The 21,701-nt window shown below is 47.7% G+C and overlaps 1 protein-coding gene across 1 annotated transcript in view; it reads left to right on the top strand.

Annotated features, from left to right (window-relative positions):
* Positions 1-20,208, top strand: part of ELK1 (ETS transcription factor ELK1) — a 38,722-nt gene extending 18,514 nt beyond the window's left edge. The window contains 4 exon segments of the mRNA XM_048487549.1: positions 329-532; positions 534-731; positions 3,143-3,244; positions 12,606-20,208. Of these exon segments, the coding sequence (XP_048343506.1) occupies positions 329-532; positions 534-731; positions 3,143-3,244; positions 12,606-12,704 (603 nt within the window). The 3' untranslated portion in view covers positions 12,705-20,208.
* The last annotated feature ends 1,493 nt before the right edge of the window (positions 20,209-21,701 follow it).

Here is a 21,701-nt window from a genome sequence, read left to right as displayed (position 1 = left end):
TAATGGCAATTCCGGTGGCCTGGTATTAATGTGGGATAAGGAGGTGCGTTTTACGGGAGCCAGTGATTCGGGTTGCCACCTCTGGGTTGAGGAATAACTGGAGATTTGGGGAGTGGAGCCTGGAAAGGGTAGGATTTGGGGAGGGCTGGGATCTCAGCAAGGCATAATGCCATTGGGTCTGACACTCAAAATAGCCAGGGATTTTGGCCATCTGGAGATCAATTGTAATAGTGGGAGATCTCCGAGTCACCCCTGGAGATCGGCAACCCATGTTTTGTTTGAGTGGTATTCAGAGAACCCCCCACCCCTTTCTTTCCTGCTCCCCCAGGTCATAGTAGAGCCTACCCCCTTGGAGCCTTCCCCACTTGAAGAGAAGGTGCTGGTGAAGGTCGAGGAGGAAAACCTGGTCCTAGAGGAGGAAGCCGCCGCTCTGCTGGTTTTGATCGATGCAGCGGAGAAGGAGGAGACCGCGCCCTCGGAGAAAGCGTCCTTGGAGGCCGGTTTCGCCCAGGAGGGGCCTCCAGCCGCCTGGGGCTGAAGCAGCACAATCGCCTGTTTGTGCCAACGTCTCTGTCGAGGGACAACCCCAAAAGGGCAAGAAGCCCAAAGTCTTGGAGTTGCCGTCGCTGCCCACCCCAGAGAAAGTGAACGCCACTGTGAACAGCCTCCTGGCACCAGGTGGAACGGGGAGCAGCCTGACTCCAACCACCGTCATTTCTTCTCATGCCTTGGTGAGGCCTACATTTGTTCCTAAGGCTTCTGCAGATAGCTCTGTGGGATACCTTTACTCTACTAATCCACCGACTGAGATGTCGAGGCATTCCTACTTTTCCTCCTGCAAATGAGACCTTAGGCAGCTTATAACCCCATCTGCCCCTGCTCCATTTTATCCTAAAAGCCCTGTGAGGCTGAGAGCGAGCAGCTACAATGGAATCTTTTTATTGCCGTCATAGACCATAATTAATTCACTCTATTTTACTACCCAATTCATTACTCAATTTGCTAAAAGAATTACATAAAACAGTCTAATCCACTGATAGTCTCTACAAAATTCTTGTAATATTTAAGTAAAAACATCCTTATAACTATATAATATTAAAATATACAAAAGATTAAGACTTATAAAATCCATAATTTGTCTGCCTATTTAATCAGCCTGTTTATTATTGTTGTTGTTGTTGTTGTTGTCATCATCATCATCATCATCATCATCATCATCATTATTATTATTATTATTATTATTATTATTAGTAGTAGTAGTAGTAGTAGTAGTAGTAGTAATAGTAATTAAATTTATTAGACCGCCCACCCCCAAAGGGCTCTGGGCGGTGTACAACAGGAAACAACAAAAACAATACATAATAAATATCAGAATCCTAAACAACATTAAAACCCTTACAATGTATTATCATATGCAACAATAGCATAAAATACTACTCTACCTTTCTGGAGAGATTAGAACTCCATTTGCTGGACTCTTACCAGTAACTTTCATTATTCAAGTGGATGGATAACCTCCCCAACTTCCTACTTTTACACACACTCCAGGCAAACTTGGCAACTTTAATGAGAGAGCGACTGTCCCATGTTTACTCGGTGAGTTTCCATGGTACATGGTGATTCAAACCCGAACCTCTCAGGTACAATGCAGGCATCCATCTCAAGGATCCCTTTTTGTCAGGGTCGTTTTTAATATGAATAGAACGCTTAAACTCCCTCTCCCGACACCAAATGTTGCTTTTTAAAAATGTATTTATTCAAAACATTAGTTAGCCACCTTTCTACCTTCTGGAGCTCAAGGTTGGGTACAATGTAAATAAAGCAATAATGATTTAAAAAAACACATAAAAGCCTACAATGTAAAATCTTCGATAAATACTAATAATTAAACACTAAATTAGTCAAAAACAGTCCTAAGTAAAACTGTGTTCAACTGCCTCCTGAAGATCTTAAGTGTGCCTGGAGTAAGAGGCGGATGGGGGGAGGGGGTGTGATGCACCGGGTGTGCCCCCTGTGGGGTGTGTGGTGAGGGCATGTTGGGGGTGTTCCGGGGGCGTGATTGGGTGGAGGATGCACCGGTGCACCGGGCTCCTTTCCCCCTTGCTGCACCTCTGCCTGGAGCACCTCCCCGGGGAAGATTGGACCAGAATTGTGGGACTGCTGGCAAAGGCCCTACCTTTGAGTAATTCCACCCTTCATGCCAAAGATAAAATGGCGAAGCAGCTGGAAGTCGGTAACATTGCGAGTCTCTATGTCAAATATGGCCTCTTGTGGCACCAAAACCCTACAGCTGCTATACCCAGAAGTGAGAACGATGCTTGCTGGAAGTCCACTTCGGCCCTTTCCGCACATGAGATTACCGCACTTCTAATCCACTTCTAAATTTTAATTTCTTTGCAGCGGGATCTTTATCATTTTCGTGCGGAATAGCAAAATCTACTCTGTCAAATCTTCGTGAAAGCGGATTGAAAGTGCGTTATTCTGCATGTGCGGAAGGGGCCTTCATGAACTAAAGGAGAGGACTTAGTGGGCTACCACCCTTCGGCCCATCTTGAAAGTGGCAATAGGTGACCATGGGGAGAGGAGGATCGCTTTTTCTCAAACCTCAATTGCAAGCTGCCCCTCCCAATATTCCTTTTTCTACCTGACTTTTAAAAATACAGCAGCCTATCCTCCATTTCTCTGGCCACGGGCGTGCAATTACATCAACAACAAAACACTTTTTTAAAAAAATCCAAACAACAGTTCTACTGCCAAGCATTTTGATTTTAAACTTCTAAAGCAGGGGTCTTCAAACTATGGCCCTCCAGATGTTCATAGCGGATCATAATTCCTAATCAGCCCTCTCGCCACGTAGTTTCGGGCGGTAGCCCGCATGGGAATTGTAGTCTATGAACATCTGGAGGGCCATAGTTTGAAGACCCCTGCTCTAAAGATTGCATTCACTTCCTGGAGCCCTGGCTGCTTGGGATTGTGACAGTGGAAGGGAGCCCCATCTTTTGGGGATGTTTTTGGGAATGTTTTTGTTAAGTATTTGAATCGGGGGAGGGGGGCACAAACTGAGCAGCTTAGTCTGGAGTTCCTTAAAAAAGTATTTTTCTTTGTCTCCCAGTTCTGACATGACTTTTTTTTTTCACTGCAGACCCCGGTGTTGCTCACTCCAAGTTCCTTGCCCCCCACCATCCATTTCTGGAGTACCCTCAGTCCCATTGCCCCACGGAGCCCAGCCAAGCTCTCTTTCCAGGTATGGTACAAGATCAGAGGTCCTCAAGAGGACGGGAGATGGGGATACTGGGGGAACTCTTGCTGGCTGTAGTCAGGCTATAGGGGTTTGATGTGTGGGGAGATCCAGCAGCCTAGCGCTGTTTTGTGAAGGGATGTGATAAGGCCATGTGTATTTTAAGTATCTGCAGTTTGGACGCACCCTGACCCAGACGGCTGACGCTAACCCAATTTTGTCAGATCTTGGATGCTAAGAGAAGTTGGCCTAGTTGATGCTTGGATGGGATACCACCAAGGAAGTCAAGGGTAGCTATGCAGAGGAAGGCAATGGTAAACCACCTCTGTTTGTCTCTTACCTTGAAAACCCTAGAGCAGTGGTGGCGAACCTATGGCATGGGTGCCAGAGGTGGCACTCAGAGCCCTCTCTGTGGGCACATGCAAACAGAGTCACCCCCCCCTCCACGCACATCTAGGCTGGCCTGGGCTGCCAAATACCCGATTATTAGCATTAAAACCTAAGACTCCTAGTTTCCTTGGGAAAGCAGTGAAAGGCAACCCTTCTGTTAAGCGCAGTTAAACTCTAATTGGATTTTCATATGCAAAGAATCCAAAGCACAATCCTTTACCTGGGAGTAAGCCTCCAGTTGCTGGTATCGGGGCTTTCTTCTGAAGTAAACTCCTCCTAGGGTCGTGATTCACCCGCTGGAAGAGCGCTGTACAGCTTTCGCTCTAAAGCAAAGCTATCGACTACCACTGCTTGGTAATTTTGAGTAACGCATGCCTCAGAGAACCGTTTTTTTCTAAATGGAAACCTCACTATTCAGGTTTTAATTGCTGTGTTGGCACTTTGCGATAAATAAGTGGGTCTCGGGTTGCCATTTGGGCACTCGGTCTTGAAAAGTTTCGCCATCACTGCCCTAGAGGGTTGCCGTAAGTCAGCTGCTCTGCTCTGGTGTAATCTATTATGATACTGGTCCTTTCTCTTAGTTCTCTGACTTTTTAAAAAGTGGGCATTTCACTCAAAGAACGTCTATCTGTGTTCAACATCTCTGGGATTTTATTAAATCTGCCTCCTATGGATTGTGAGGCCATAGGGGGCCTAGAGAACTTGGTGCAGTAATTTTGGGTAGTGCATTCCCAGGGCCCTCGCCCCTGAATTTTCGGCTTGTTTTTTTATAGAGAGAGGGACCAATACTTTTAATTAATGATGAAAATGGGTTGACAAAATTCTAATTAGTTGCTCTGTAGATGTAAACTCTGCTTTGGTCACCCAGCATTCTGAACAATTCGTGGGTTTACTGGACCACGTTTGGGTACATGGGGCTTATTTAAAATTATTTTTCATTTTACTCCATTTTTCTCATGCGGTAAATTAGGGAAGTGGGATTGTATGGGATAGTTCAGTTTTGTCAGGAACATATGCAGGGCTGGGACTTGGATAGGTGCCCACTAAGAAAGATTTTGTAGAGGAAGGCAATGGCAAACGACGTCAACTTCTCACTTGCTTTAAAAGCCCGTTCCCAAGATTGCCATAAGTTAATTGTGTTTTGACGGCACAAGCGTACATAATAAGCATAAAGTTAAATAACCTTTATATCTCCCTTTTGGGTGGTTTTAAGCTGGTTCAGGATTGACGTGCACTCAGGGGTGGGACGCCCATTAGGCAAGGTGGGCAGCTGCTCCAGTGCACCACTTTGTAAAGTAATTTCAAATGCAGGGTCTATCTGGGGTGGCCTTTGTGTGGTTTTCCACCTTTGGCCTGTAGGGGGCGCAGAAGTTTTAGGCTTAAAGTGTATACCCAAAATTCTGTTTATCATCAGGAGACTGTCCTTATGCTATCCCCCAAGTTTGGTGAGGTTTGGTTCAGGGCGTCCAAAATAATGGACTCCCAAAGGAGGTGGAGTGGCCACCCATGGGGGGGGGGGCATCCAACTCAGGTTTTGCCCAGGGCTACAGTTCGCCTCGTTACTCCCCTGCACGGCACCTGTTCTACTGAGTCCCACAATAAGGAGACAAGTTGCAGTTCATATCATATCCATGGATTTATTGTTATTGTTTGTTCTCTGTTTTGTTTTATTTCACCATCAGAAATCTTACAGAGGTTCATGCTTTCAAATGATGGATCTGACATCGTTCTGCTGTTCCAGGACATTCTTGAGGGAAAAAACAACTATAGTGAAACTCCCCGTTTTCACAGGTAACTCGGGTCCGAAAACCGAGAGGCAAATCCTCTTTCCATAGGAATCAATGTAAATCCAATTAATCCGTGGCTCTAGGCACTCCAAAAAATATACTAAAATACATTTTAGTGTGACTAAATATAGGTGTTTAATGGGTTGGAAAACATTAACAAACATTAACACACTAGGGCCAGGCCTTTAGAGCCAGGTGGACTAGTGTCACTCTATGAAGCTGTCCAAAGAGGTCTGTTTCTGATGCCTCTTTAAGATTTGTCTGAAATGGGGCAAGACATTGGCATTAAACAAGTTGTAGACACTGCCCGCAACATCTTTGTCCGGGTGATTTTTCTCCACAAACCCCTGCATCTGACTGCAAATCGATGAAAACTGAGGCAAATCGATGAAAACCGAGACAAATTTTTCACTGAAAAAAATAGATGAAAACCGAAACTGATGAAAACCGAAGGCAATGAAAATCGAGGTTCCACTGTAGATGTTTTATTCAGGTGTGGGGAAAACTTTGTTGTCCAGTGCATCGTTATCCAGAAAGCTTAGAGGCTGAACTTCTGCCCCTCAGCCACCATTTGTTTGTTTGTTTGTTTAATGTACACCAGGGGTGGCCAACCTATGGTGCTCCAGATATTCATGGACTACAGTTCCCATCAGCCCCTGCCAGCATGGCCAATTGGCGTTGCTGGCAGGGGCTGATGGGAATTGTAGTCCATGAACATCTGGAGCACCATAGATTGGCCACTCCTAATGTACACCCTGCCTTTCTCCCCAGTTGGGACCAAAATTGACTTACATCAGTCTTTTCTCCTCCACTTTATCATCACAACAACCTGTGAGGTAGGTTAGACTGAGAGAGTTTGACTAGCCCAGGGTCACCCAGCGAGCTTCCAAGGTTATGGGTGGGGATTTGAACCTGGGTCTTCCAGATGGTGAGTAGTCTGATACTCTTTACCACTGTTCCACACTGACTCTCATACCCCTGTATCTTCAAGTAATCTCTAGTGCTCACATCCTGCCTTTCCTGTTCGATGCCTCTGGCTGTTGTTGGACTTCTCAGAGCTGTGCTGCCAGCTGACATCCTCCTTGGGTCAGGGGCGTAACGAGGCAGCCCTGGGAAAACTGTAGCCCTGGGCAAAACCTGAGTTGGATGCCCCTGCTGCATGGTGACCCCGCATCCACCATGACCAAATTTTTTTTTGCACCAGGACATTGGTGCCTGCAGGGGGTGCATTTTTAGACATATCAGCACCAAAATTGCAGCATATCATTAGGAGACTGTCCTTATGCTACTCCCCAAGTTTGGTGAGGTTTGGTTCAAGGAGTCCAAAGTTATGGGTTCCCAAAGGGGGTGCCCCATCCCCCATTGTTTCCAATGGGAGCTAATAGGAGATGGGGGCTACAGTTTTAAGGGTCCATAACTTTGGCCCCCCTGAACCAAACTGCACCAAACCTTGGGGGTGCCATCATCTCCAGATGATACCCTGAAATTTTGGTGCTGATACATCCAAAAAATGCACCCCTGCAGGGAACTATTGATCCTAGAAATTTGCCCAAGAATGCTTTGTTCTGCATTGAGGTTTTCTGCATTGCTGTGCCAATGGGGGTTGCAGGCAAAGTGGGGCGGCACATTACTTTCGAAGGCACAGTTTTTCCAAAACTTTCAGTGGTGCTTAACCGTCCGTGGAGACTGCCCTAATGATACCCCCAGGTTGGGTGCAGTTTGGTTCAGGGGGGGCCAAAGTTATGGACCCTCAAAACTGTAGCCACATCTCCTATTAGCTCCCATTGGAAACAATGGGGGATAGGGAGAGCACACCCATTTGGGAGTCCATAACTTTGGACTCCCTGAGATCCAAACTCCTCACCAAACTTGGGGAGGGTGGCATAAGGGACAATCTCCTGATGATGCAGCTGTAATTTTGGTGCCGCTTAGCCTAAAACTGCTCCCCCTGCGGGCCAAAAAAAAATGGAAAACCACTTCAAAATACCCAAAAGCGAACCCAGCATTTTTTGAAATTGCCCCACAAGGTGATGCCTGGGCAGCTGCCCTCCACTCCTGCCCAATGTGGCATTCACGGCGGTGCCTTTGGGTGCCTGATTTTTTGGGTGTCCAGCCTGTCCTGAGCTGGATGGGTGTCCATGCCAGTGCAAGCAAAGAAATACTTGTACCAGGGGGCAGGGGTGCCACGACTTGCACCAAGAGGCACTCATTTTCTAATCTAGTCACGTGGGGGGCGGAAAAATCCCCCCACTTACTTTTAGGAATGGAGCAAGCTGGAAGCCTGCCTGCGTTGCCTGGGCCTGGTGGGAACTACATTTCCCAGGGGTTCCAGGGAAATGTAGTTCCCACCAGGCCTGGAAGCAATGCTCTGAGCAGGCTTCCGGCCCTTCTTTCTCTGGCCTCGTTTCCCTTTCCTAAAGTAAGTGGAGGTGGAAATGCCAGCGTGAGGGGAGGCAGTGATGGAGGGGCGGAGGCGGGGGGGAAAGCCAGAGTGCGCACCGGGCGCACTCTGGTCTAGCTACGCCTCTGGTGTCAGCTGTGCTGAGGGACTTCTGGAGAACTTCTGGGCAGTTGGCCCACTTCTCTGCCTGCTGCATAAGCATTAGGCTCCACACATGGCTCTGGGGAAGGCAAAGGGGAATAGTCCCACTAAGGTATGAGTAGCGGACTCATTGCCCCTGAGGTAAGTTCCAATGGGGCGGGGCTTGGGTTGCTGCCAATTTCTCTGGATAGTAGGAGGGGCTGAGTGATGTATGATTACCCAGAAACCCCTGCAACCATGGTTAGCTTCTCCTTAAATACATTAATTGAGAATGTGAACAAGAGGTTCAGATGACAGGGTGCAACTGAAGGAGAGTTTGGATTTATACCCTGCCTTTCTCTCCTAAAAGGAAGTCTCAAGGTGGTTTACAAACTCCTTTATCCTTTCCTGTCCGCACAACAGACTCCTCATGAAGTAGGCGGTGCTGAGAAAGGTCTGAAGAACTATGGCTAGGCCGATCTCACCCAGCTGGTTCCATGTGTAGGAGCAGGGAAACAAATCCAGATCACCAAATAAGAGTCCGCTGTTCATGTGGAGTAGTGGGGAATCAAACCTGGTTCTCCATATTAGAATCCACCTGCTATTAACCACTACACCAGTGATGGCGAACCTTTTCAAGACCGAGTGCCCAAATTGCAACCCAAAACCCACTTATTTATTGCAAAGTGCCAACATGGCAATTTAACCTGAATACTGAGGTTTTAGTTTAGAAAAAACGGTTGACTACAAGGCGTGCGTTACTCGGGAGTAAGCTTGGTGGTAGTCGGTGGCTTTGCTTTGAAGCAACTGTGCAACTCTTCCAACGGGTGAATCACAACCCTAGGAGGGTTTACTCAGAAGCAAGCCCCATTGCCAGCAACTGAGCTTACTCCCAGGTAAAGGATTGCACTTTAGTTCTTTGCATGAAAATCAATGGGGTTTAACAGTGCTTAACAGGGTTACCTACACTGCTTCCCCAAAACTAGGTCTTAGGTTTAATGCTAATGAGCCCAGCAGCCCAGGCCAGCCTTGATGTGGGAGGGGACAACTCTGTTTGCATGTGCCCACAGAGAGGGCTCTGAGTGCCACCTCTGGCACCTGTGCCATAGGTTCGCCACCACTGCACTACACCATGCATTTTCGTTGAAAGTGAACACAGTAAAAGCTTTCATATCTGATACTCATGGGTTTCTCCATAATTCCATTTCAAGGTTCTTTTCTGGGCAGGGCAGGGTGTGATTGTACAAATTTCAAATTTAATTCCCCCCCCCCCTCCTCTTTCCATTTTATTGAATAGAGTAGGTGTAACCTCCTTCTGTGGGTTCTGTGGGGCAGTACTTGGAATGAGTTGCAACAACAATTTTTAAACAACAAAATGGTTTACTTTTCTTTACAATTAACACTTTTAAAACATCAACATTTAACGTTACAATTCAAGGTCCTGTTCAGGTTGCATTTCAAGTCCTTCTATTTACAGTCTACTGATATTGCCAAGTCCAAATCTTCTTTGCAAGTTGGCTGGCTCCTGAAGACTCCAAGGGCTTGATGAACAGGTTGCAACATGATGAAGGTCTCCAGGAGAACTCTCACCCATTACAACCACAAAAGAAAACCCTGAAACAATAAACTCCAACATTTACAACACAGCAAAACAACAACTACCTTCCCAGTAGTTCCCAACAATATTGAAATTACCTTAACAAGGTGTTAAGGGCTTATAGAAATCAAGGTCCGAGTCTGGTAGCCTTGTTCTTCTGCAAAAGAGCTCTTTCAGCCTCTCTGCTGCTCCGAGTCTCCACCCCTTACTGGGTCAACCCATTCTGGGCCAACCCATTCTGGGCATGGGGGTTACATAGGCTCTTGTGGGGTACCCACTTAGTTTTTAGCTTGGTTGGTTTTTCTACTACATGATCTCCCGCCATTGGGAAACTCACTTGGAAATTTTACTGGTGCCAAAGCTTTTAATATTCTATGTTAAGAGTTGGGTTTTAATTGTTATTGGGCTGGATTTTATTGAATTGTGTATGAATGTGAGCCACCCTTTGGTTGGGGTAGGGCGGGACATAAGCTCAAAATAAAGTAAATAGACATGGAAACTCCTCCAAATCTAGATGGTGTAGTAGTACAGATGTGCAACGCCTATGTCAGGGGTCGGCAACCTTTACCACCCAAAGAACCATTTGGACCCGTTTTCCACGGCCCCGAAGATCTACCGAGCCGGAGAGGCGGCTCCACTCACCTTTCCTTCCAGTGCTGCTTTGTAGGACCTGCCCGGTGCCGCTGCCTCTCACGCTGCAGGAGGCAGCAGCGCCGGGCAGGGAAACCCCCTCTGCCTGACGAAGCAGGCACCTGCCTGCTCCGTGGGGCAGAGGGGGGATGGCGGCTGCGGCCTGCCCGGTGCCGCCACCTCTTGCACTTTGGGAGACTGTGGCGCCCGGCAGAGAAACCCCCTCTGCCCCACGGAGCAGGCAGTCACCTGCTCCGTGGGGCAGAGGGGGGATGGTGGCGCTCTGGAGGGACACACCCACGCTACCCTCTGACCTCCAGGGGTCAGAGGGCAGCATGGGTCTGTCCCTCCAGCCAGTGGTGGGATCCAAAAATTTTAGTAACAGGTTCCCATGGTGGTGGGATTCAAACAGTGGCGTAGCGCCAATGGGGCTGGGCGGGGCACGACGGAGGCGGGGCATTAATAATTTCTCTGTTACTGTAAAAAACTCTTACTGTAAAAAAAAAGTTACTAATTTCCAGCTGGTATCTTTCTGTCCATAATTTAAACTCATTATGGCAAGTCCTATCGTCTACTGCCAACAGAAACAACTACTTCTCCTCTAATTGACTGCCTGTCAAATACTTAATACTTTCAAATACTTAATTTTGTTTCTAGAAATCAAAAGAAGGATACTTTCCTTAAACAAGGAACTTTACCATATTTCCAAAACATGTTTTTAAAACAGCCCAACAGGGAGAATTATCCCGTTTTCTACCTTCGCTAACCAGCCACATAGGAAACAACAGGACTTTATGATTTTTGGACCTAATGGAATTTCTAATGGACAAGCAGACGCAAGTAGTAACCCCCTCTCGGCACACACATAACTTTGGACCCCCTGAACCAAAGCTCACCTAACTTGAGTGGTATCATCAGGAGAGTCCCTCAAAAACTCCCTGAAATTCTGGTGCTGCTAGCCTAAAAACTGCACCTCCTGCAGGCCAAAAACTGAAAAACACTAAAAAAATACAAAAAACAAACCTGAAATTATTCTTGCGCCATACGTTCTATACATGAGCTCCGGCATTGCAAATGCATTACACCCTCGGCCCCTTTGCCCAGCTATCACTTCTCTGTTCCCTTGCCTCCTGCCCTGCCCCCACCACCCACAGGGCTCCAAATAAATGTTTGCACTTGGCTGGTGCGGTTTTAAAAACCCCATGAGTTGAACGGAGAGACAGTCACATATGGGGTCATCGGTTCTCAAGCACACTGCGCCTAGTTCAGTGATGGCGAACCTATGGCACGGGTGCCAGAGGTGGCACTCAGAGCCCTCTCTGTAGGCACGCACAAACAGAGTGCCCCCTCCACAAGCGATCTATAGGCTGGCCGGGGCGCCCGGGCGCTCGATTTCATTAGCATTAAACAGTAAGTGACTCTGAGTTTTGGGGAAGTGAGTGTAGGTAACCCTGTTAAGCGCTGTTAAACTAAAGCGCAGTCCTTTACTTGGGAGTAAGCTCGGTTGTGGCAATGGGGCTTGCTTCTGAGTGCAAACCCTCCTAGGGAATTAAGTGATCTCACCCGTTGGGAAGAGAGTTGCAGCAGTTGCTTCAAGCAAAGCGCATCGACTACCAATGTACCAAGCTTACTTCCTGGAGTAACCTGCACGCCTTGGTTTCGTCCAACCATTTTTTCTAAACAAAAACCTCAATATTCAGGTTAAATTACCCTGTTGGCACTGTGCGATAAATAAGTGGGTTTTGGGTCGCAATTTGGGCACTCAGTCTCAAAAAGGTTCGCCATCACTGGCCTAGTTGGATTTGCAGTTGTGGTGCTTGGAGAAAAGACTTCCAGCCTTCCTCCTGCACCTCTTTTCTGATCTGAAACATCCTGTTTGACCCATCAGGGAAATTTGTGTGTGTACCTGTGGGTTTCTCAAATGGGCCAAATAGTGCACCCCGGGGACCAATTCAGATCTGGAAAAATGGCGTTGGGAGGCGAAAACCCCTTTCCCACGTATATCAGTCATGATCTGAATTGGGCACTGCCCGTGGGGAATCGAGAAGAACCTGCAACGTACGCGTGACTTTTAATTTGGGTGGAATCCTGGGACCCAATTGGTGTGAATGTGTATGGAGGGATTTTGAGCTGAGAAGCGGCTTGCAAGAAGAGGGTTTACGTCATAGGTGTCAAACTCACGGCCCTCCAGATGTTATGGACTACAGTTCCCATCATTCCCTGCCAGCTGATGCTGGCAGGGGATGATGGGAACTGTAGTCCATAACATCTGGAGGGCCGTGAGTTTGACACCTGTGGTTTACGTACTCCTTCCTCTTCTTTCCTGCTCCAAAGGCCCCCTTGCACAGCTTATTTTCCCTACGTAAAGCATCCATTCAGATTTTGTTTTGTTCAAATAGTTCCCTGAATGTCTTTGTCTCTCTCTCTCTCTCTCTCTTTCAGTTTCCCAGCAACTCTAGCTCACAAGTTCACATTCCCTCGCTCAGTGTGGATGGACTCTCCACCCCTGTAGTCCTTTCTCCGGGGCCCCAGAAGCCATAATGTCTCTTCTCTGCATCGCTGTTATCTCTCTTGCTTCTGCTGATGAAACGGCTTGAGTTTCTTTATGAGAAGTTGGGATTGGATAGCTACATGCCTTCTTCGCTCATTGGAAGATCCCTTTGGCGAGCCGAGGACTGCTGCCCTGCTTGAGGGGTGAAAAATGGCACAGCGTGGAGGCAATCGCTAGCTCAGAAGTGCCGGGATTTTCAATGAAGCCAAATGGAGTCTCCTGAATGTCAAGAGCACCCACCTGCTTCTGAGAAGTTTGATATGGCCCTCCGATACCTCATTTGGGGCAAAGGGGATATATCCTCATTTATTAGGTCCCTTTCTGCTTTAAAGGGTTGTCCATGCTTACTTTTGATGTGGCAGGATGGGGCGCCCTTCTGCATCCTCCATCACTGTATTCCTTCTCTTTTAATGCAGATGATTCAGGGTGATGGTCCAAGGTGAAGAAGGCCATCCTTCTTCTACCCTCTGAGATAAACCAGATATCTCATCCTGATCTTATCTGGAATTGGCTTTAATTAGGTCATTGAAAGGGGGTAGACCTTTGCCAGTCGTATTCGGTTTGGCTGCGTGTAGGGGACAGAAGCCGTATCGGCCATATTTATTTTGGCTGTGTGGTATTTTCAGCCATGGCCAGGATGTTTGAGTGTAAGCCATGTTTGTTTTGGCTGGGTAGAGTAGACTGAGGCATTTCAGTCATTGTTTTCGGCTGACTAGGAGCAAGAGTGTCATTACTGGCTGTGTTTGTTGTTACTGAATAGGGAGGAGAACTGGACTGTTGATCGTGGGTTGGATCCGAACAGCATTCCCACTGGTGAAAAAGGGAAGAAAGGGTCCTTTTTGACTACCAAAACAGGCTATCCTAGGGATTATGGGACCTGGGATGAAGGTACTAAGGAAGGGTATTGACTAAAAGCTGATTGAATCCAGTCCCATGTTTCTTCATGGATAAAAAAGATATTGCTCTAGGTCAGTCTTTGATTTTGTTTGATGTAGGAGAGGAGAAGCCCTGAAAATATCTTCCGGGCAACAGGGTAGAAGGCAATAGGGCCAGTTACGTTTAGTTTTGTCAGATTAGGTAGCAATGTCAGCCATGTTTTTTCAGGCCGGACAATACTGACCATGTTTTCTTTGGTTTGTTGAGGGGGGAATGTTGCTAAGGGTTCCTTGGGGATATGTCAGATGTGCCACCTGTGGTTAAGATAGCAGCCATAGAAGCTCTGGGTGTTTGTCGTTTTTCCAGATGCACTTCCTGAGGGTCAGAGGTCACCAGTTCGTCATTGTGGAGACCAGAGAATGGAAACCCCCTCTTACCAGGGGAACATTCTCTCTTTGCAGAATGGTTTCCTTAATTTATTTCCTGACGATCAAAGGTCACTGTCGAAATGGCCAAAGGGGAAGTTTTATCCCCTCTACCTTTGACTATTTTCTTACAACTTCGTATCTTTCCTCGTTATCCGTTAGAGAGGTGTCAGAAATTAATCCATATTCTGAGGAAACTTTGTTTGTTGGTTGATCTCGGGAAAGAGAATCCCACCTCACATATGTCTTCAATTTCTTCCAGCTCTTGAGTCACCCCAGAGGTAGCACTGACTAATTTTTACCTTGTGTCCCCTTCATTTCCTACCACCAAAAATGGTGTCCTTTCCATGGAAACAGAGAAATGGAAGCCCTGCTTCTTTACAGCTCCTAGCTTCTTTCCAGATTATGGAATGTATAACCTTAATAAAAGGGCTGTGTCATATGGGGTAGGTCAATAGCTTGCATCCTCAAAGGATGAGAATTTCATCAATCATTGATTGTGGGTTTGGGGTTAGCTTTTTTGGTAGGATTTTTCCTATAAATCATTGTACCCAACTGTGGGAGATATCATTTCAGAAATACCATGAAATTCCCAATTAGAATTCCCAGCGCCTTCTATTTTTTCACAGAATCTATATATCACAATTTTATCTACTACCAAGAGAGTCATATTGCAAGAGAGGAGACGGCGTAGAGCTATATTTATCTTTTTGTCCGTCCATTTTTGATATCTATTTTTTAAACTGCAGGATGCGGTTGGGAGAATGGGGTTTATTTTAAAGCAAGGTAAGAAAGGGACGTAGGTAGTACCCACCTTTTTTTTTCTTTTAGAAGTGGGGGGAAAGACTGTAGGGGATTTTTAAGAGCTCTGGTTGGCAAAATGTGTCTGGGCAAATTTCTGTTCTATGGATACCGGCAAAGGGCGGACTCGTTCCTCAAAGAGAAAGAGAGCTTGCCGCTTCTGTAACTGTGATTCTGGGGGAAATGGCGAATGTGTTCATGAGTCTTACTTGACGCGGAGCAACTGGGAAGTCTAGAATGCCTGATGTGTGTGGTGGGCGAGCTGAACTCTTGAAAATGTACCAGAGACTTCTCTGACATTCAGGGGTTCCATGACAGATGGTCAGTCAATCACTCCTTGCGGAAACTGTATCCTAGGGAGGAGAAATTGAAAACCACTGTTTTAAGAGGATTAAAGCAAAGATTTGAGCAAGGCGGGGTGAGTTCTACTCTTGGGTGACGCCAGATGCGTTAGCACAAAAAGTTTTGTGGGCTCGTGGGATTTGCTTCTGGACTAGACGCGACCGACTGTGGCGGAGGCATGTTTTTAAGCTCAGGCCTGCCCTGAAGGTATAGAAGTTTTCCGCCTACAATTTAGGACTCGTGTAGTCGGCCCCCTGAGGTGATTTCTCTTCCCCGATAGACCATCCCCAGTGACTGCAGTGAGCCTGGCTTGGAGAAAAATCACCTTAGAGACAGACTATAAGAAGAGGGATACAGAATGTTTTAACACTTAGCAAGAGGGTTACAAGCTCTGGATTGGGAAATTACTGGAGATTTAGGGGTGGTCCCTGGGAAGGGCAGGATTAGGAGATCAGATGAGGGGCCTCAGTGGTGTATAATACTATAGAGCAGGGGTGGCCAACCTATGGGGCTCCAGATGTTCATGGATGACAATTCCCATCAGCCCCTGCCAGTATGGCCAATTGGTCATGTTGGCAGGGGGCTGATGGGAATTGTAGTCCATGAACATCTGCAGCGCCATAGGTTAGCCGCCCCTGCTATAGAGTATTTCTTCAGGGACCATCTGATTTCTGTACTCAGGAGATGAGTTATAATTTTGGGAGATCTCCAGGACTCATCTGGACATTGGCAACCCTGTCACCCATTTTTTGATTGGGCAGGTCCAGGCTCAAACACATGGCTCTGCCACCATTACGTCTAGTTGGGCCCCAATCCACATGCTTCTGATTAAGAAGTAATTCGAGATTGGTGAGCTGGCATTCTGTTTAGTAGTTGGTGGGGTTGAATCCATCACTCACCATTTTGTAGAGAATGAGATTAGCCGGGTGAACTGGATCTGCGTTAAGCTCGCGAGGACATTGAACCTGAACGACAGGTTCGAGACTTGGCCTGACCGCATTGCTAAGTGATTGTCGAGTGGTTTGGTGTTGTGTTTTTAAAAGCGAGCAGTTTTATCTGCAAATATACGGTTACTTTGAATCCTCCCTTTGTGTAGCATTTAATAGTAATAACAATTATCCTTTCTTTGCACTTCCACAATGCCTACTACTGGGAGAAATCTTAAGTGCTTTACAAGGGGTGGTTTACAGATTTTATTTAATAGGTTAGGTCTTTTGTGTAAACAGCAATCTGCAAATCAATCAGGTACAAACCATGAGTATTACCTATGGACAAATTGTGTCAATCGTGTGTGATTTGTGTATAAAGTAAGTTGTGCATTTAGAGCAAACTGTGAGTGCACTGCGCAGAAGCCATGATATAATCATGAGCAAAATGTGGGGAACAAGAATACATTTGTGGCTGAGCCCAACTGCACATACGCAGGTTGTTGTGGAAGCCATTTGCTAAGCAGTGGGCACGGGAAGAGTCAACCAAGGCAAGCCTTTGTGTAACCCACTAGTACATCATGACGAAGCGTGTGCAAACAATGTGGACTTGCGATGTGACTTTTCATAAATAACCTGTGGCTTAGCTATAGCCATCCTTCATGCAAAACCATAAGTAAGCCATGAGTAAACAATCAGCAGACTGCAAATGATCCATTCTGTGTAAACTGCAAGTAAAACGTGGTTACACTTGGTGTATGCCATATGCAAACGGTGAGCAGGCCATGCAAGCCATGATTGGCCTCTGGTCGAGCCGTGCGGAAACTTACACAACGCTTAAACCATTTGAAGCCTGGTTGTATTCTCCTCACGGGCTCCCCACACTGAACGGTTGATACACATGTTACAAAATCCCTGCGCCTCCCCATACGGACGCTTTCGACAGTTTTGTTCTCGGAGTTCTCTGCTGGGAACGGAAGTCCCGAGCATGCACAAGCCCAGGGCTGGATCCAGACTGCAGAAGGGGGAGAAGTAGCTTCTTGCACACAGTTTTTCCCAGCCTGAACTGATCCTGAAAACTTCTGGGTGCCCCTTTGGAGTAACTTAGGTGGATTCTGCCGAGGCCAAATACAATAGGACAGTGATGGCGAACCTTTTCGAGACCGAGTGCCCAAATTGCAACCCAAAACCCACTTATTTATCGCAAAGTGCCAGCACAACAATTTAACCTGAATGCTGAGGTTTTAGTTTAAAAAAAAACAGTTGGCTCCGAGGCATGCATTACTCGGGAGTAAGCTTGGTGGGTTTGCTTTGTTTGACTTACTTTGCTTTGTAAGTTGGTGCATTTGCTTTGAAGCAACTGTGCATCTCTTCCAACGGGTGAATCACGACCCTAGGAGGGTTTACTCAGAAGCAAGCCGCATTGCCAGCAACCGAGCTTACTCCCAAGTGAAGGATTGCGTTTTGGTTCTTTGCATAAAAACCAGCGGGGTTTAACAGTGCTTAACAGAGCTACCTACACTGCTTCCCCAAAACTAGGTCTTAGGTTTAATGCTAATAATCGAGCCCAGCAGCCCAGGCCAGCCTAGAGGGGGGGGGGGGCACACTCTGTTTGCGCGTGCCCACAGAAAGGGTTCTGAGTGCCACCTCTGGCACCCATGCCATAGGTTCGGCACCACTGCAATAGGATGTATAGGATGTTTCATAAGCCCTTTTGGGGGGGGGGGGACTTCTCCTAGGTTCCGTTCCCCAAATGAGTTGGGCCCGTTTTATTCCCCTCAACCCAGGATTTTCGAAAAGCGTTAAACCGGTGATCCTTTTGCACAATCCTGGGTTGGAGGCTCTTGCATGAACACAACAAGCAGGAGACACTTTATGTTTCTCTCCCTTCTTCCACCAGTCCACTTCAGGCGGCAGGCCATCCACGGTCAGGGAGAATCCGCCCACCATTCTGTGCAGGTTGTGGGCAGATCCTCTGATGGCCCGACCGGGTACAAAGTCCCCCAAGCATATTTTCTCCCTGTCGCAGTGAGTATGATCGATCTACAGCAGGGGTCTGCAACCTGTGGCTCTCCAAATGTTCTACAATTCCCAATTGTAGTCCATGAACATCTGGAGAGCCACAGGTCGCAGACCCCTGATCTATAGCAACATGTTCATTATTGCCCAGCTGTTGCAGGGAGGTCCCTTCCCCCCCTTTTGTGCGTTGCATAAGTGCAGCTACACAGGCGCAGCTGATCGGACTGTGGGACAATTGGCATGGCTGTGGGGGTTCCTTTCTGTATGCCTGCGCAGCTACACATGTGTCGCAGGAAATGTTTTTTTTAAAAGAAGCCTCTCCATGCAAAGTTCCAAAAGCAACCTGGATTGTTTCCATGGGCTCCAATCGCTGCCTGAACAGGTGAAGGGCACACATGTGAACCAGAAAAAGGAAAACGGGCACCTTAATAACGACTGCAACCTGTTATACAGGTGCTGTGCGGGATCCACCTTCGTTGCACTGACGTCTGCCCAGGTTTCCCCAACAGAACAGGAAAATGGTACCAGGGTAGGATTGAAGCCACTCCTCCCCTGTGATCCGAGTCAGGCACGTGCATGCTTGGAAATTAAGCTCCCCGTGGCAGAACTCTCAGAATACATCTATATAGCGTGTCCCCCGCAATAGCCTGCAAGGACTTGGTAACATGTGAACCAGCCTTTCCGAGCCTCTCTTTCTCATGCAGGTGCACATGGGCTTTGTCCCAGTTTTATTGAGAGCACCAAGCGGAGTAGCTTTATAAACTCTTTTGCCTAGGACTGACGGCCTCTTCTGCACTCTCCATCCTGATACTCTTACTTCAGGGTTGATTGTTTGAAAGTCCCTGGGGGGGCTTGGGAGAGCGACGGCCTGGTCGTCCTATGTTTCCCCGCCCCCTCTTCAACTTGCGCAGCTTTTAAAAAAACTTTTGCGCTGGAGTGAAACTGTTTTTTGTAGCCATATTTCAGTGCGGACCCATGTGACAAAAAGGGACCCCCTCCCATGTGGCGGCATGTTCAAGAGGAAACAGCAAAGGGAAAAAAAATGAATGAAAGTCCGTAACAGATTACACTCTTATTTTCCAGAACGCGATACCTTCCCGTGTTCAGGTGTCTTGTCAATAGAGGGCATCTCCGCTGGATCAGGCCTTCTGGAGAGCTTGTGGCCAGTGATCGAAAGTGATTGGCAGACCTGGCCTCCATGCTTCTTAATGGCAGGTAGACCAGCCCTCAGAGGAGCTAGCCCTGACCGAAAATAATGGTAGACCTGGCCACTGGAGAGCTGGTTCCAAGATGGGGAAGACCTGTTGGATTTATTTTTGGGGGGAGGGGGGTGCAATGTCAATGTTGTTGCCATTTTTTTGTAGATAAGCTCCTGTTGCTAAGTTCTGCCTTCAGAATGGAGCAACAGAACCCCGAATTTCCTTTGCCTTTTAGCTCTTGAACGGGCTATTTGTGCACATCTGAGCCACTGCTTAGTTTTGAACCTGGTTTAGCTGGGACAGCGGGAGGGTTGGAAGTGGAACGACACCATTGCTGCATTGGTGCTTCTGCACTCATGTGCCTGGGAGGAGGAGGAACAGGGATGGAGGAGGCAGCATCTTCAGCAAGTGATGCGCATGGGTACCATTCCTGTCTGCTCTCACATCTCTTGCCACTGCGTTGGCTGTGAATGTCTTCCTCCGCCCCTGTGTGGAAGCAAACCAGCGGGGAGGAGGACAAGAAGGAGGCATCCAAATATGTTTTTTCTCCTCCTTTTGAAACCAGCTACTGCAGTGGGGAGGGGGCGAGAGCCCTAGTGCCCCCCCCCCTTCCCTTGTCAACTAGCTTTGAATCCCCAGCAGAGCCGGTGTGCTGTGTTTGAAACCAGCCTCCCTGCATATATAGAACAACTGGCACATCAGGGAGAAGAGCAGGTTTCCCTTTCCACCCTAGTATTCTAGATCGAGGGTTCCCAGCATGGTGTCTGTGGGCCCCGGGGCTTCCACCAACCTCTAGGAGCAGCAGTGGCGTAGGAGGTTAAGAGCTCGTGTATCTAATCTGGAGGAACCGGGTTTGATTCCCAGCTCTGCCGCCTGAGCTGTGGAGGCTTATCTGGGGAATTCAGAATAGCCTGTACACTCCCACACACGCCAGCTGGGTGACCTTGGGCTAGTCACAGCTTCAGAGCTCTCTCAGCCCCACCAACCTCACAGGGTGTTTGTTGTGAGGGGGGGAAGGGCAAGGAGATTGTAAGCCCATTTGAGTCTCCTGCAGGAGAGAAAGGGGGGATATAAATCCAAACTCCTCCTCCTCCTCCTCCTCCTCCTCCTCCTCCTCCTCCTCCTCCTCCTCCTCCTCCTCCTCCTCCTCCTCCTCCTCCTCCTCCTCCTCCTCCTCCTCCTCCTCCTCCTCTCTTCTTCTTCTTCTTCTTCTTCTTCTTCTTCTTCTTCTTCTTCTTCTTCTTCTTCTTCTTCTTCTTCTTCTTCTTCTTCTTCTTCTTCTTCTTCTTCCCTGCTGCCTGCCAAGGGTTTTTAAGAAAGTGACTTGGGCCAGGTGGGCTTTTGCCCAGCAAGGCTGCTGATTGGCCAGGTCTACCCGTACTTTTTCATGGCAGGTTTGGAGATTTGGTTAGATATGCTGATCGGCTGCCACCACATCACTACGATCTTCACTGTGTGGCTGAAGGCAAACCACAGCCGTCACTTTGTGACTGGCTTCACCTCTTGCGGCAGCCATCTTGTGGCTCCGCCTGCCATGATATTTTACCATTCCAAAGGTGATCTGGGATCAAAAAAAGTTGGGGACTTCCACGCTAGATGTTTACGTGCATTGCGTTCTTCGCAGTGAAGTGTTCGAACATGCAACCCATCTGCCCCATGAAAGGCTAAAAAGGAAAGGATGTATATCTTTAATCTGCCTCCTCTAAACCCGACACTCCCTACCAGTATAGGCTGTGACTTTGAGACTTGGCCTCACCAAGGCCATGGGCATGCTGACAGATTTATAACAAGGGAAAATTCTGTAGTGTCCAGCTTCTGCAACCTGCGGCTCTCCATATGTTCATGGACTACAATTCCCATCAGCCCAAATTGGCCATGGTGTCAGGAGCTGATGGGATTTGTAGTCCATGAACATATGGAGAGCCGCTGGTTGCAGACCCCTGCCTCTAGCCCATCTCTATAGATGGGAGAGCCGCAGGACTCTGTCTTTGCTGTTCTCACTTGAACACGCTTCCCTTTTATATTTTGGGGACTCTGCCAGTTTTGATGGGTCTGTGCTCTTCAGGATTTCTCTATCTCAGCAGCACTCGGGGGTCCTACGAAGCACCAATGTGGCAGGGATTGGTGGAGACACACGGAAAGAGCAGGGCAAAAATCAGAGGGTTTTGTGCTGGAGATCATGCCTCCTCCTCAAACGTTTCCTGCGAGATTGTTGAAGTGGATCTACCGCAGATTCCTTGCCCTGATCTTCTCCGGTGTTGGCTTGGTGTGGTCCCTGAGTCAGGGGTGATGGGGAACTGTCCCTCTCTGGTTACCTCTGCACCGGGGCTTGGATCCTGTTTTATTTTTTAAGATGAATCTCTCTGGGATCCTGCCCTGTAAATAAATTTATTTTTCAA

Source organism: Sphaerodactylus townsendi, linkage group LG03 (genome assembly GCF_021028975.2).
Source record: "Sphaerodactylus townsendi isolate TG3544 linkage group LG03, MPM_Stown_v2.3, whole genome shotgun sequence".
NCBI lineage: Eukaryota > Metazoa > Chordata > Lepidosauria > Squamata > Sphaerodactylidae > Sphaerodactylus > Sphaerodactylus townsendi.
This window is presented reverse-complemented; position numbering and strand designations above follow the sequence as displayed.